Below are 15,370 nucleotides of genomic sequence, written 5' to 3' on the forward strand. Positions count from 1 at the left end.
GAATCTAGAGAAAATAATAATTTATTATAAATAATTAAAACTATATCTACAGTACAGTCGGTTGTGTAAAAAGTGGCAAGGCAGTTGGCTGAAGGTCTAGGTTACACCTAAACAGAGAGTACAACAAGAAAATCAAAATAAACATAAATATTAATCACAACAATACATTCAAACACTAATAAGAACAAAATAGTTGAGTGAAATCAAGGGTAGAGTTGTGAATGGAAAACATATATACAATGCGTAAATCTGTATTGTTGAAATTTCCTAAAAGGATTTCATAGTAGAATACTTCTATACATATTATATACATTATAGTTTATATATAATGTATGACGAGTAGAAAAAAAACAAGATACCAAAATGTAATTTATGCATTTTTAGACATATATGTACAATTTAATTTATATATAGTTACATATTTTTTGTAACTAACTATTTCTTGTGTTTTTTTTTATTATTTTGGACCATTTAATCCTCAACTTTAGTCGTCAGGCTGAATATGTTTTAAGGTAATTAAATAATTGAAAGTCGTACATTTTTAGAGAAAGATTCTGATATATTATTAATTATACTTGTATAAAATGTTGGGATTGTGACATTGTAATTTAAGTGTATCTTGAACCAGTTATTGATATTTGGGCTAACTCTTAAGTCAATGTAATATTTGTACAATAATTTGGGTTTCCATATTATCTGTGTTTTGTAAAAAAGGTCACCAATTTAAAATTGAATTACCGTAATAGTTTTTTTATGAATTGATAACGGCTACTTCTATGGTTTGGTGTTAGTTGTAGATATTTCATCTAAATTTTAAAGATATATATTTTTATTTAACTTTCAACGTAGAACTGTTTTACTGTGCTCTAGGTTTAAAAGATCTTGAAATGAAAAAAATGAGTCTTGTAAGAGATGTTATGAATATTAGTAATTGGAACATGTATGTATAACTTGTTTAATAAAGAGAGTTAAGTTAAATACAATGTAAATAAATACAAGCAAAATATAAAAAGTTTTAAATAAAAAACCAATTAAAAAACAACAGAATTGCGCAAAAAAATACACTAAGAAGTGAGTAACAATAATGTCTTACTTCAAGGTTAGCACACAAACTCTTACAATTTACAAATTAATTTGTTTTGAATTTACCGCAAAAATATTAAAATATACCGGATTTTCCTTTTTGTTCTCTCCTTTCTCTTCTTGGGGTTGTATTGAGTGCTGTTAAATAGGTAGGCCTGTAACCTGACTAAACACCTAGGACCCTACAACCTGATTAGAGATCCAGACCCTATAATTTGACTAGAGAACTAGCCCTTTTATAACATTTGTAATAATCTAGACCATTTCCAGATCAGCAACTCTCCTACATCAAAACAGCAAATGATTTACCAAATAAGTGAAGTTAAAACAGTTGCAGTTATCTATATTACATCGTTTGTAGAAATACAAATGTATAAGATATGCACATGCCTAAAGGATCTGGTTCTGTTTTATGGGTCTTACAGCCTTGACATTTTCCGCTCTGAGACCTTCATAAAGAGATTCTTAAAGCACCATCACGTGTAACTCAAATCATTATAAATTTAAGAGTTCACTCAGCAAAAATCAGAACTTATAGCTTGAGCTACAAATAATTGTTTAACATTGCGAATTAACTTTAAAATATGTTCTTCTGTATAAATAATCATAATTCAGTGGACATTCGAAAGATAACGCCACTACAATTATAACGATAACGCCAATACTATACTACCTATATATATATACATACTTTTTAAATTTTGCTTCATTAAATAGGCCTAAATCACACTTTGGCATACATGATGAAGGACTAACTCAATATAGTGTTTGTACAGCGAAAATGTGCGCACAGTATTCACCACATGAGTCACAACACTCCTTATGCAAACAAATAGACACTTACATAAGCAAAAGACAATACAGACAAAAACCCAATTGTCTATATAAGTAATTTAGACCCACAAAAGCATATAAACATCATTAGAGAAAGAATATTTAAACAACCATATAAGCCAGTTAAATGTTTCATTGGTAAATTGGATTGTTCGAAAATCTCTGAATCCAAGTAATTATTCCTAACAACTAATTCAGGGGCACATACATAAATTTCGCCACCAGTTAATTAAGGAATGTCGGTGGCGACAATTATCCTAAAACACTAAATTAATGACACTAATCAACCCATTCAACGACCATGAGCCAGTTAAAAGAGGTGACCGGAAGTTGTACTACACGGATATATATAATTGTCAAGGTTGAAGCCTCTCTGCTACTAACAGTGATATATAATATGCGTTATATAAGTTCTTGTTTATTAATGTTCAGATTGTGACATTTTTTGCTCAGCTGAAGATACGAGATTAGGCTTAGTAGCGATATGTTACCTTTAACACCTGTTTATTCAAGTCGGTTTACTTAGTTTCGTGGGTCTAAATCTAGTCACGTAATGACAAAGGGAGTGGGGAACGTAATATATTATTGAGTCCAAAAGATGGTCTGTAAGTTAATTTTTCAGGCTTTATTTAGAATTAATTTACATATTCATTCTACTAAAATGGGAGGTTGTTATGCTCCTGTAGTTGACTGATACTTTGTTAATTGTAACTCGAAAAACTATTGCGACTTTTGATAAAAGGATATATACCCATAAGTTAACGACATTCATTTTCTTTTTTTGGAAAGGACTTCCTAACTAACTCAAATTGTTTGGTTATCATAAAATCAAAAGCTGCTAATCATCCCACCTTTCTCAACATTATCTATAGGAAGAATCTAAAAAGAGACCCAAAACCTTCCTGACGATTCTAATTCTAGTAGGCCTGAAAAGATGTCAGACAAATAACCATTTGGTAATTGAATCATATTATAATTGTGTTGTTACAGTTGACTAAGAGAATTTATTTTGTTCGTAGATGTCCTGAATAACAGTCTGTCTAATTTTTGCTACACTAAAACTTCAAGTTTATTTTACAAATTTGACTGGTTTAATCTACAATACAATCTTTATAAATATATCTATACAATCTACTTTTAAATCATCTTGGTTCAATAGATTTCCTGTAAAGTTGTCACCAGAGGGTTAAAATTACTAAAATTATGTAATTTCACTCGGTATAGGCCTACACCTACATCGTCCATATGCCAATTAGTTTAATAACTAAGTAATATGATAATATGCGATTTATGTGACACTTGCTTTCCTTATTTGAGATCATGACTATAATAATGTAAATATTTATGCTTTATAGACTAATAGTGAATATAAATAAGCCTAATTGGACATTACTGGTCATGTGATGTGATAATCAGTTTTATTTGTTTCTGCACTTCAATTGCTGCAGCTAGATCTTACATCTAGATCTTATTCCATTATCAATATCTGATTGTTAACTCCACTAGTTATGTGGAGTTTCCTATTTTTGTTATAAATTATTTATGATTCTGTTGCAGTCCCTTTGAAATCTTGGAGACTAATTAATTCTCCACACTTTTTTTCTTATCTGTATTCAAGGGTTTCAATTGTTTTGATTAACTACACAATAGAAAGTTGAAGCCTTGTGAACTTAATCGACTATCACAAGTCACCTATTATCGAACAAATTACACGTGTAAATTCTCATATTCACTTCCCTGACAGAGGAAATAGCCGTAGCAACCATGTGCAATATGAAGAAATTGTTCAAACAAAAGATTTTTGGAATTGAACTTAGATTACGTTTTAAGACATAGTTGGAGAAGACAATGGATAAAGAGAAATCTGAGAATGCAAACAAGGAAAGAACTTCCTTCTGAATTTGGAGAATATTGGTTGTATAACCAATACCAGTTTAGCCAGCAGCTGAAACACAATATAGAACACAATTAAGGATAAGTTTGCGACATTGGATGGCAATAATTACTAATTAATCTACAAGTTTGGTGAAATTAAAACAGACAATTTGTGTAAAATCGTTATTGAAGAAGACACGTAGATAGGGGATAAGTCAGAAGATCGAGCTTATCTCTTGATGTTAAATCTTGCCTCGATGAGAATAATCTCTTTTTAACGAATCTGTGCACTAAATAATGCTACTTCCCAGAAATCAGTCTTAGATAGTTTCAAAAATACACTTTCATCCTGAACTACAAAGTGACGGTATACTTTTATTCGACAATGTGAGGAAACGTTAGATGTTCAGTAAACAATTACAAACCAGGAGATGACCAGCTGTTGTTGTTTTAGTCCTAACAAAAGCAATAAAACAATTAACAAGTAATCGAAATTCTTCAAAAGCTTATGCAACTGCCAGGAAGATTTACATTTAAAGTATATTCTACAATAATTAATACTTTTGCTTGGTCTTTTAAGACGTAAGGAGTGTATAAACCTACTGTTGTGGTAACTGATTATACACGCTCAAAACTATACAACCTATCTATACGACCCTAGGATCATTAATGCAATACCTATCCATGACTAGCGGATTGTTTATCATTAGCATCCCAATTACCAGCAAGTGCAGTGTACTCTAGACATTGGCTACTATGTAATTGGTGAGCCAATGGCTTTGAAATATGTGTAGGTCAGGAGATAAACGGAAAACCAAGCAACTACACAGTTAACTGTGTGTAGAAGATAAGACTTATAGGACGTTATAGGAAATGGGACCTGAATCATAACTGTTACTTAGAGGAAATTGTTACTGTGGGTTTCCTACACAATAACTTAATCAAGCCAACAAAAACACCACATTCCTCAGAAAAGACTGCCTGATTTTGTAAGGATGGTGCCTAACATTGTACATTTTCCCACATAGGTTTTGAGAACGGCGAAGCTGTAAAGTTTCTCTACATATAAAATTTAAAGACACATTGAACATAAGTCTATCAATTCGAAAAAATCAATGCCCATTACATTTAACATGACTCACTCTCCTTATTCTTTGTCAAACCAAAGAATCCAATAATATTGAGGATTTTATTTGTTAGGCTTATCGCTGTCAAAGAAACCATAATCGGACCACATAACTGTAAAATATTCAATATACAGCAATATACAGGGTCAATATATAGGTATACATGTCACAAGATAAAGGTTGCAATTTGAAAATTTAAAATGACCTCCCTCTATCCCCTTTTAAAAAAGGGGGGCAAATATTTTTATCCTTCAAAAAGTCCAAAAAAGTATAATATAAAGTATAATAAGTATGGTGAAGGGTTTACATTTATATCTTAATCCATTTGAAATATACCCAAGCGTATCAGGACTTAATTTACACCCTGTATAATAGAAACTATAGGGGGTTCTATCCAACAGTGGCTGATCTATAATATACGATGGGCTATTTAAGAGCTCTGATTGCCTATTTAATTTCCAACTAACTTATAGTCACTCTAGAGATCTCACTCTGTACCTTTCTTTCACCAACACTCGCCAACAAACATTAAACATTAGCGCATCTGTAAAATTAAGCTGTAGAATTAAATTCTGTAGTCAACGCGCGAAGTTTAAATTATGGCTCGATAACTAGCTATTATAGTTTTGCATGTTTCATATATGATCAGTGTTAAATCTTCCTTGACTCACCTCCAGTTGTGATGCAACACGCTGACAGTCAGACACTGTTGTTGACGCAAGTAGTCCACTGCGTGACGCAGCTTTTCAGAGATGTCTTACCTTAAAGACAACACCACTCTCAGTCTTGCAGAAACAAGTACAGTCTTCCGATCTCGTCTACATTTCTCTTAATAGTTTTGGGTTATGCGCTGTAATCACTCCAACTTCCTTGCATCCACTACAGTATTGTCATGCCATTTGATGCCGAGTCTAACCAAGAGTTATTTAATTAACTTTTCCAATCTGGACAGTGATAATCTGTTACTCCACGCAATACATTGGTGAAATTATTGTTGCCATGAATTCCCTTCTATTGAATTTGATTTGAGGGATTTCTGAACAGTGTAAAAACAAACAACAAAATAAACTACCTTCTTCATTATGTATATTAGCGGATACGTAATTAATTTCCCAAAATAAAATTTTCTAAGAGATTTGAAACCATGCTTCGTAAAAGTTCAAAAGGGGTTGCAATTACTGAAAATCAGTAAAAGTGCATTTTAAGGGGTTGTGACTATACCTCATCGCTGAGATTGAAAACAGGTGCATGGGAAATACATTTTACAATTGGCACGATTTTTTATGTATTGGTAGCCGTATTGGTTTTTTCTTAATTTCAGCACATTTACAAATGAGATACAGAGAGCTGGGCTAAATAAGTTTTTACAAACCACTTATGAAAATGCTTATTTTTGCATTGATTACTACGAACTCTAGATGTACGTGTGCAGTACACTAACGGCAGAATTATATTAATAATCTCTTAAGGCTTTGGAAGCGTATTCTTGACGTTGCTTCTTGTGAGCATAGATTGATTGCTCTCTGAGATGGGGAAGCTCAATCTGAGGTATGAACTTAATAGTTGTTATTATGTATTTAAGTTATGCATGTACTTAATACATGTATTTAAGTTAGGTTTTAAGGTTTGTTAATTTATTAATATCTGCCTTAAAAAGAAAGCTATTTTTTTCGTCTTGTTAAAAATGTGTTCAGTTATTATTGTCGTCGTTATCATTAATCGAAATATATTCCTTGAAATATTTACTTGGTATCCACACCTAGATTATTAATAACTTTAAACCCTAAAATCTGGGAACAGTAGAATGAAATGCGATGAGGTTATTGATCTTCCTCTCGCCTGTTTTAACCTCAGCGATTGAGTAGATTAACTTGTATTCTGGAATAATATTCTGGTATAACTTGGTGTTCTGATGTCTCATCTCAGGTGTAGCTTACTCATAAGAATTACCCAATTTCATTACAAAATAATATTAATTACGATAGTTATTTAATTCATTAAAGCACAGTTTATCAAATAACATGCCAGCCTTTACTGACAGTCCCAGCCTTTGAGCTACACTGGTTGTTATGTAAAATATCAAAACGCAGTTGTCTTAGTCCTTTTACACTAAACGTACAAGTGTTATGGCCTATTAGAATGTTATAGACTTTATGTATTTTACTAGGAAAATAAAATGTTTTAATTGTAAAAGAACATTCCGATAGGTCTAACATTTGTTTAGGAATCAACCATATCAATGTGCCGTAACATGGTAAATTGTATCTGGTCCGATGTTTTTGGATAGCCAAGTAATCATACGCTTACTTATAAGTTACATTTTATAGCGCATAATAGTCACAAAAGGGACTTCTATGAATGTTCATTACATTTGGAGTTACCTTATAGAAAGTAAATAACTGAATGATAAATTTCACAGTTTATATCTTCCAGGTAACAAACTTCATAATCCACAAAAAATAACGTCTTTCAAAAATTAAATTGTTACGTTCGAGATGGAATTTTAAAAGTAAATTAGCTAATAATTTAAACATTCTGCATACAAATACTGGTTAAATTCTCAAACACGCTGTACAAAACAAATTAGTTTACAAAGCCATTTCGTCAATCACAAAAGCCATACTGACGATCACAAAATGCAATATAAGAATTCCAAAAACAAAAAAGGCAGCTTTCGATCGAGACAACAAGCTTAGCTTAAGCAATGAATAAACGCACAAGACACAATAAAATATTATATTTACATAACACAATATATTATAATACAATAGTAGTACAATTACAAACAAGTTAAAAGCATCATACGTCTTGGTAAGGCTTCAAAGCCGAAAAAACTTCAAGTAATTAATATACAATATGCACAACTCTATCTATCTACATTTACAATGTAATTAAATCTCTGCACTGGGAGTAAGGACAGTAATAATAATAATTAATTAATACTTTTATAATTCAGAATAAGAATAAAAATGTAATTCTCTATAGCATAATAATGTATTTACACACTCTTTAAAATAACTACATATATAAAAGAAGCTGATAGAAAATATTTAATCACACCCCATTACAGGTGTAGTTTCAAAAATTCTGTAAACCAATACAATTTTACAAAATAACATTTAATTTATTACAATGTGTTTGTAAACGTTTTAATTCGTTATAAAATAATAAAAGCCACAATGGAATATATCAAATAGATTTTTATCGCCACCTGATAATTTATTCTATTATTTTGAGTGAGTATCTGTGTTACATTAAAACAGTTAAAAACAAATGTTACATATACCGTTATTATATATTTCAAAATAAAAACTCAATGTGTAGTGTATCACTGCATGATGTCTATGCTATACAGCATATCTACAATACATCGTGTAATACTTAGATATTTAATTTAAACTGTTTTTAATTGTTCATTTATTATAAATACATTTTCAATTTGACAACTTTTTGCTGATTCCTTTTTTAACTCATGAGCACGGTACATTCCAATTCACAAACTGTAAGATGTAAAATTAGATTACGCTTAAAAATGGAAATTAATCGATTTTTGAACTTTGGCTCTTCAGCATTTTCTATGAATAGTCAAATTCGATATTTATTTTTTTGTTGAATAATGACACGTCCTGAAGGAATGTATGAAATTTTCCACATAATTTTTCAAACTTTTGTACATGAGTAAGGGGGAAAATCATTTACCGTGAGAATGGACTAACATTGAATTGTAGATACCCTGATAATACAAAAGTCTAGAACGGTGATTCGTATAAAAAAATTGTATGTCACAGAAAATATGAAACATTTCTAAATGATCATGTAACTTTGCGTTTTTACATGATCATTTAGAAATGTTTCATATTTTCTGTGACATACAATTTTTTTATACGAATCACCGTTCTAGAGTTTTGTATCATCAGGGTATCTACAATTAAACGTTAGTCCATTCTCACGGTAAATAGAATTGAATATAATTCTAAAACCGCGGAAAAAAGGTTTTTACACTTTATTCTCACTGTGAATGAAATTAATTATTATTTTCTCTCGTAGTGAATAGAATTGAAGATATATCTCATATATACGCATTAATTTTCCAGGGGGCAAGTTTGTACTTTTGTGTCGAATTCGGAGTCGTGGTGCACATCCGCAAGTGCTAAATAGCTAACGATTGGGCGCAGCACTATTTTGGGAGAGAAACAACGCTCTGACACGCAACTGTTGGGCTCTGGACTAGGCTGCTGGGCTTGTCGTAAATACCGTCTAAATTACATCCAATAGCCGCTGTTTCTTACAAGACACCAGATCATGAAGATTACTTGCGTTAGATTGAATTACATAGAGATAAAGATAGAGCCTAAAGATAAATTCTAAACAAGCTGAGCACAGCAAAGTTGCACTATAAATATGGTAAAAGCCTCTGTTAATCTATTGGTAATTATTTTACAGCGATAAGGCTATTGCTTGTATAGTTTAATTAATGATTCAAAAGTACCGTATCCCAAACAGCTGTACGTACATGTACAATGAGTAGCGCTTGTAAAAGTTTGGCGATGTTCTATTCATGTGCGTGTGCTAGCTGGTGTGTGTGCAAGATTTTACAATCTAATTTTGTAATCTATGTTAATTGCACACATTGCACATTGCAATTTGCAGACGGAACACACGCAAGCAACTAATTGGTAACAATAGCAATGGATCAGGAACGTAGTAGAACATAGGATAAGGATAATAATGTACAAATGGAACCAAACAATGTCTGAGATTACACTACTTTAGGAACGATGTCAATTGAATTACTGAATAGTCTTACTAATTTTCAAGTAGTAAATCAATTTAATCCCGTCTTTTAATGACGTATCAAAATAGAGATACACTATGATACTCAATACTTTTTAGTTTTCAAATGTTACTATGATAAATTCAGTGATTTCCTTAAAAAGCATAAATAAAGGATAATTACACTTCAACTTGGTTTGTTGTTGCAATTTAATTATTTACTATGGATGGATAAGGTTCTGACATTTAATTTTGAAACGTTTGAAAAATTTGAAACGTTTTAGTTGTTTGCTTAGAAAATCTCTCGCAAATTTAAGTTGATAGCAAAGTTAACGGTGTTGACTGAAACTATTTTAGACACAAACACACAAAATGCTCCATGACATTGCTGGGGGTTTATGGTAATTTGGTTATAGTATGAGGAAAAGGATAATGGAAGCCATGGCAAGCACTAGGCCGAAGATGGTAAGGAAATCAAGGCCGGCGAGCTGGTGGGCACATGCCATGCAAACCAACAGGAGGGTGCTCGGATCAGACAAACGGCTCGAGGGTTTAGTACCTTCATCGGCCAAGCTGGAGCAGTCCATGGAACACCCTCCTGGAGCTTTTCCGTCACTGGAGTCACGATCACCGCGACGCTCGAAGTCACCTTGGTCGTCATTCGGCTGGATTTTACTGATATCACAAGATTCGTTCAACTTTTGTCGATGAGAACTTTGAGCTTCAGGGGATTGGGCTTTCAATATATCTTGTTCATTTCCATCAGATAAGTCTAAAGGGAAGCTGTTTACAGGGGATACAGTATGCACTTCCATTTCAGCTTCCGTCGTTGTTTCGCGAAGAGAAGACAGTAGAGATGATTCAGCTGGGGATAAGTGTTGACAAGGAATTTCTTCAACTGATGAGAAGTAGATTTCTTCGGTCTCTTTCTTATCTGGTCGATTTTCAATCGCTTCAGTAAATACTTCTTGTTCAATCGTTTCGTCAGGGGTTAGTATCTTTTCTGCTCGCTCTTCTGGCAGTTCTGGTTTGGTTTCCGCTTGATTTTCATTTTCCTTAGGAGAAGTTCCGAAGTCGAAATCTAACGTTCTTGTTAGCTCCTTTAACAAATCTGTCATACTCTTGCTTCCTTCTATTTCAGGATGTTTTTCAGTCACAATGGTCTGTTTATTTTCTAGCTTATTGTCTTCTGTAATGCAGAATGTGTTGAGTTTCACTGGTTTGTGAGGAATTATCTTTCCTATCGCTAAAGGTTTCAGAACTGTGTGTTGTGTAGTGTTTTCTTTAGAAGGACATGTTTGTTGTTCATCATCATTTCTAGTGAGGTTAATATTGCTACAAGTTTGATCACAGACATTTTTGGGTTTTTTATCAAAATTCAGTTCGTTTAGCTCTTTGCTTAACTGTTCACTTGCTTCTTTTGCTTCTCTTGCAAGGATCGCCAAAAGATCTGACTCGGTTTGATCATAGATTACAGGTGGCCCTTTCTCTTTTTTATCACTCTGATAAGTGAATGTATGACTGTCGGGGGTCGGACTTCGGCGGAAATCCATCTGTTTCGGTTTTGGAGTGTTTGTAGAATTGTTAATTTTAAAAAACTCATTCTTTAAAGGGACATGTTTTGCTGGAGACAAAGAGCTTCTTGGCAATACATGTATACCATCAGTTGTGTGCCTCCGTTCTGGTGTGAGAGAAAGACGAGGACTTGAATTTTGAGATATTTTTTGACTTGGTGGTCTCGAATCTGGAGTGACCAGACTGTTTTTACTGCCCGTCAAAGTTTCTGAACTCGTAGCTATCATAGGTGACGAGGTACCAAACATAAAATGTCTTGAAACTCGAGGTGTAGTGTCCGAATCATCGCCACTCAAATTCTTCTTTACGTTTAAATCGAGAAATTTCTTTTCTTCCAAGGAGTTTTTAGAACTGAGATAATTTGTGTTATTGGGATCTGTAACATCAGTAAAACTTTGAGACTTTTCCAGGTCATTTTGAACATTAGTATTGTTGTTGTGCAAAAGCTTATTGTTGTTGTTCAATAATTTTGATTCTTTCTGAATTATACTTAATAAATTTGCAGATAAAGACCTAACTGCTCTTTTCTTTTTCAGTGTAGGAGAATCTATTAATGTCGTATCTTCGGGTGTGAAAAGAGCTTCTTTGTTATTATCTTTCCTTAGATTTCTAAAGGCAAGATCATCAGAGATAACATCAGGAGTCTTTCTTGGTTTGAAAGTCGGCCTGTACGTTTCCTTAGGTGTCACATGGAGATAATCGCTGGTCGGGGCTGGAGTTATTGGACCCAATGGTATTCCGAATGGGGGTTGTGGATCCAGCACCTTCAAAGAATTTTGAACATGTTTTATATTTCGATAGACAACATCATCCAGTGTTATGTCTGGTTCATTTTTAACTGGTGGAACAGGAGGTGGTTCGATGAAAGGAGGTGGACTCAGTGTAGGAGATACCAACAAAAAACTTCCAGCTTGTGAAATTACCTCTTGCTCTTGAGGCGGAGGCCTATCTTTCTTATTCAACCTTCTGTAAGCCATATCATCAGTTACCCTATCTGGAACACCTGATCGTCTTGTATTGGTTCTTCTTAGAGGAGAATCTATGCTGTCCACAGATTCTAAGGAAGATCTGCTGTAATTAAAGCTTGAGTCTGATTCAAACCCTCTTGACTGAACCCATGCATTCCAATTTGAAGGATCTAATCTGTTGTTTTCATAAACTGCCTTTTCCTTTGCTACTTTCTCTAAATACCCTTCTTCACCTAACCTCAGACTTTTATAAATAGCTTCAAGTTCATTCAAAGCTTCTTCCAAGTTGCTTGACTGTCTTCTCCCACCATCCTTTCCTTCGTTATCATCACTGAAAATATCAAAATGTTCGAAACTAGTGACTGCATTTACCTTAGAATCCCGTCTAGTGGGAGGCGTTGGAGGATTGTTTAATTTTTCTTTCATCGGTGATACCTCTTGTTCAGACATTTCTTGTTTTTCTTCTAGCATGGATAGCGGACGGTATTCTCGTTTTGATATACTATTCGCATCGGAATTGTCAAAAACTGGAATGCCAATCTCATTGTGTACCAATTTTCTATTTGTAGGCGTCCTTGGACTTGGAATGTCTCGGGGACTAGATTGATTATTTATAAATCCCGAGGATTCCGTTCCACGAACGGGCATTTTTAATGGAGGTAGTTTTAATTTGGACGTTATTGTATGACTCTCATTATGAGGACTGTTAGATCTCGACCTTTCAATTGGTGTGTTAACGTTTACGAAGTGCCTCTGTATTAATTTTGGAGAGCCTTCTGATAAATGAATTTTCTTTGAACTTTCTTGGTCCTTTTGCTTCCAAAAGTCTGCTGCATTTTGAACACTAGGAGGCCTTACCCTAGCGTTCTGTTGGAGCGGAGGCTTGAGTACAACTTGGGAGTCACTGAGATAAGATTCGTTTGATTGTTGGGGTTTCTGATTTTGATAAGAAATGTGAATGGGTTTCCGGCTTCTAGGTTGCTGATCAGTATAGTACTGATAATGATGTGGGACGCCTGTTTGAGGAATTACGTCTGACGGGGGGCTAATTGCTAATGACTCAGTGTTTGTAGAATATTGCCTTGAAATTATATCTGTGGGTTGAGCCGAAGATCTTCTTTTCGAAGGAGGAGAATTTTTTACGGAATTGATTCGAGACGGTATCTGGTGATCGGAACTTGATCTGTGGTGTTTATTTATAGCAGGGTTAAGTTGAATATCAATTGGAGTTGTTTGTGGAACTCTCTGAAATGCCGAAACACTAGAACCGAATTCAGGAAATCCTGAATACCTGGTATGATGCTGATTTCTATCTTCAAAAGCATAAGACATGGGTCTTGGACTTGTTTCGTGAATGTAACCGTTTGATGGAACTAACCTTCTGTGAGGATCTCTCGGTGGAGGTGGTGGGGGATTTGGTTGTTTGTGATGATGTATAGATGAAGTTGCTCCCATTTTGGCAACTTTGGTGTCCGTCTTCTGGGTTGGTCTCGATATAGGGAACTGAACAACTAGTACATTTTCATCAGTTGGATGTGGCTGGCTAATCTGGTTGTTAACATAATGTAAGTGGTTCACGTTACAATCGTATGAAGCGCTTTTCCGGTTCAAAACATCTTTTCCCCACGCTGGATATTGCTTTGGCACGGAATAAGGGAATGGTGACTTACTTATCATATCACTACTGCTTTTAGGAAGTCTGGGAGGTGTAATATCTGTGTACCTTTGGTTTGGTTTCTGGACATTTTCTGCTAGTACCTGGGGATAGTTTTGACTTCTGAGCTCTTGGTGTGACCCTACAACTCCATCCCTTACGTGACTTGGTGGGAATGTGACGTAGTTTGAACTGGCGGGCGCCGAAGTCGTATAGTGTAGCGCGTTTTTAGGCCTGACTTTAGGACTCCCAATCGGACTGGGTGTTGCGGATTTTGTTTTAGCAGTATATTTAGTGTCATAGTCACTAGATTCATAGTAAACTACTTTTGCAGTCCACCTATTGTTCGCTTGCACCTTTTCAGCTTTTTTATTTGATAGTCTCTCGTCAGACCTCGATATCCTGGACGGAGGACTGGCCTGAAAATCTCTAAAAGATTCGTCGTCCCTTGATAACCTCTTTTTGTACCTTTCAGTTCTTGCGGCTCTAGACCTTCTACTGAGAGAGCCGTCCTTTGATCCCAAATTCTCATCATTTTTAGATCTTTGTACAGATGATGAAGAATGTCTAGAGGAGCCTCCACCTTCATCAGAACTTGAGTCGGCTTTTAACCTTTCTCTACTAGCTTCTACCCGAGCTTTGACTTGTATTCTTCCACCTTTGCGTCCCGCTGTCTCTAGTGAAACAGAACTCCCTCGGATTTGGCCCACTTCTTGCCTCTTGGCGAGAGACTCGTGGCTCCTCCCGACTAATCTGTCAATTGCAATTTCCTTGGATCTGATTTGTTCGGGGGACATCGTCTCCACGTTTTGACTCCGTGGAGGATTTATTATCACATGCTCAAAGGAACCAGTTACATCTTTACTCCCTCGATTTCTTCTCTTCCTTGCTGCCCTTCTTCTCTCCAAAAACCCCTTCTTTTCTTCTTCATCCTCGACTGGAGAGCTACTATCCGTATCACTAACCTTCTTCTTTCTTCGGAAGAGCCCCCCGATTGACCACTTTTTCTCTTTCTTTTTCGGCTTCTCCACATCCTTGCCTCCGTCATTCTGAGGAGCTTTCAGAGATGGCGGAGGAAAATCTGGATTGATGGCGTCGTAGTCCTCAGTGGACTTTCTTCGGTGATCTTGCGGCATGGCAGGCCAGACCACGCGGGGCGAGCTCACGCTGCTCACCGTCTGCAACAAAACAACAAATTCCGTTCAGAACAGTATAAGCAAACAAAACAGCAAATTCCGTTCAGAACAGTATAAGCAAACAAAACAACAAATTCCGTTCAGAACAGTATAAGCAAACAAAACAACAAATTCCGTTCAGAACAGTATAAGCAAACAAAACAACAAATTCCGTTCAGAACAGTATAAGCAAACAAAACAACAAATTCCGTTCAGAACAGTATAATCAAACAAAACAACAAATTCCGTTCAGAACAGTATAAGCAAACAAAACAGCAAATTCCGTTCAGAACAGTATAATCAAAC

General features: G+C 34.8%; 1 protein-coding gene across 1 annotated transcript in view; it reads right to left on the minus strand.

Moving 5' to 3' along the window:
• The window catches only part of LOC124353850 (supervillin-like), a 279,170-nt gene that overhangs the window by 252,930 nt on the left and 10,870 nt on the right, over nucleotides 1–15,370 (minus strand). The window contains 1 exon segment of the mRNA XM_046803874.1: nucleotides 10,252–15,067. Within this exon segment, the coding sequence (XP_046659830.1) occupies nucleotides 10,252–15,067 (4,816 nt within the window).

Source organism: Homalodisca vitripennis, chromosome 2 (genome assembly GCF_021130785.1).
Source record: "Homalodisca vitripennis isolate AUS2020 chromosome 2, UT_GWSS_2.1, whole genome shotgun sequence".
In the NCBI taxonomy this organism is placed as follows: domain Eukaryota; kingdom Metazoa; phylum Arthropoda; class Insecta; order Hemiptera; family Cicadellidae; genus Homalodisca; species Homalodisca vitripennis.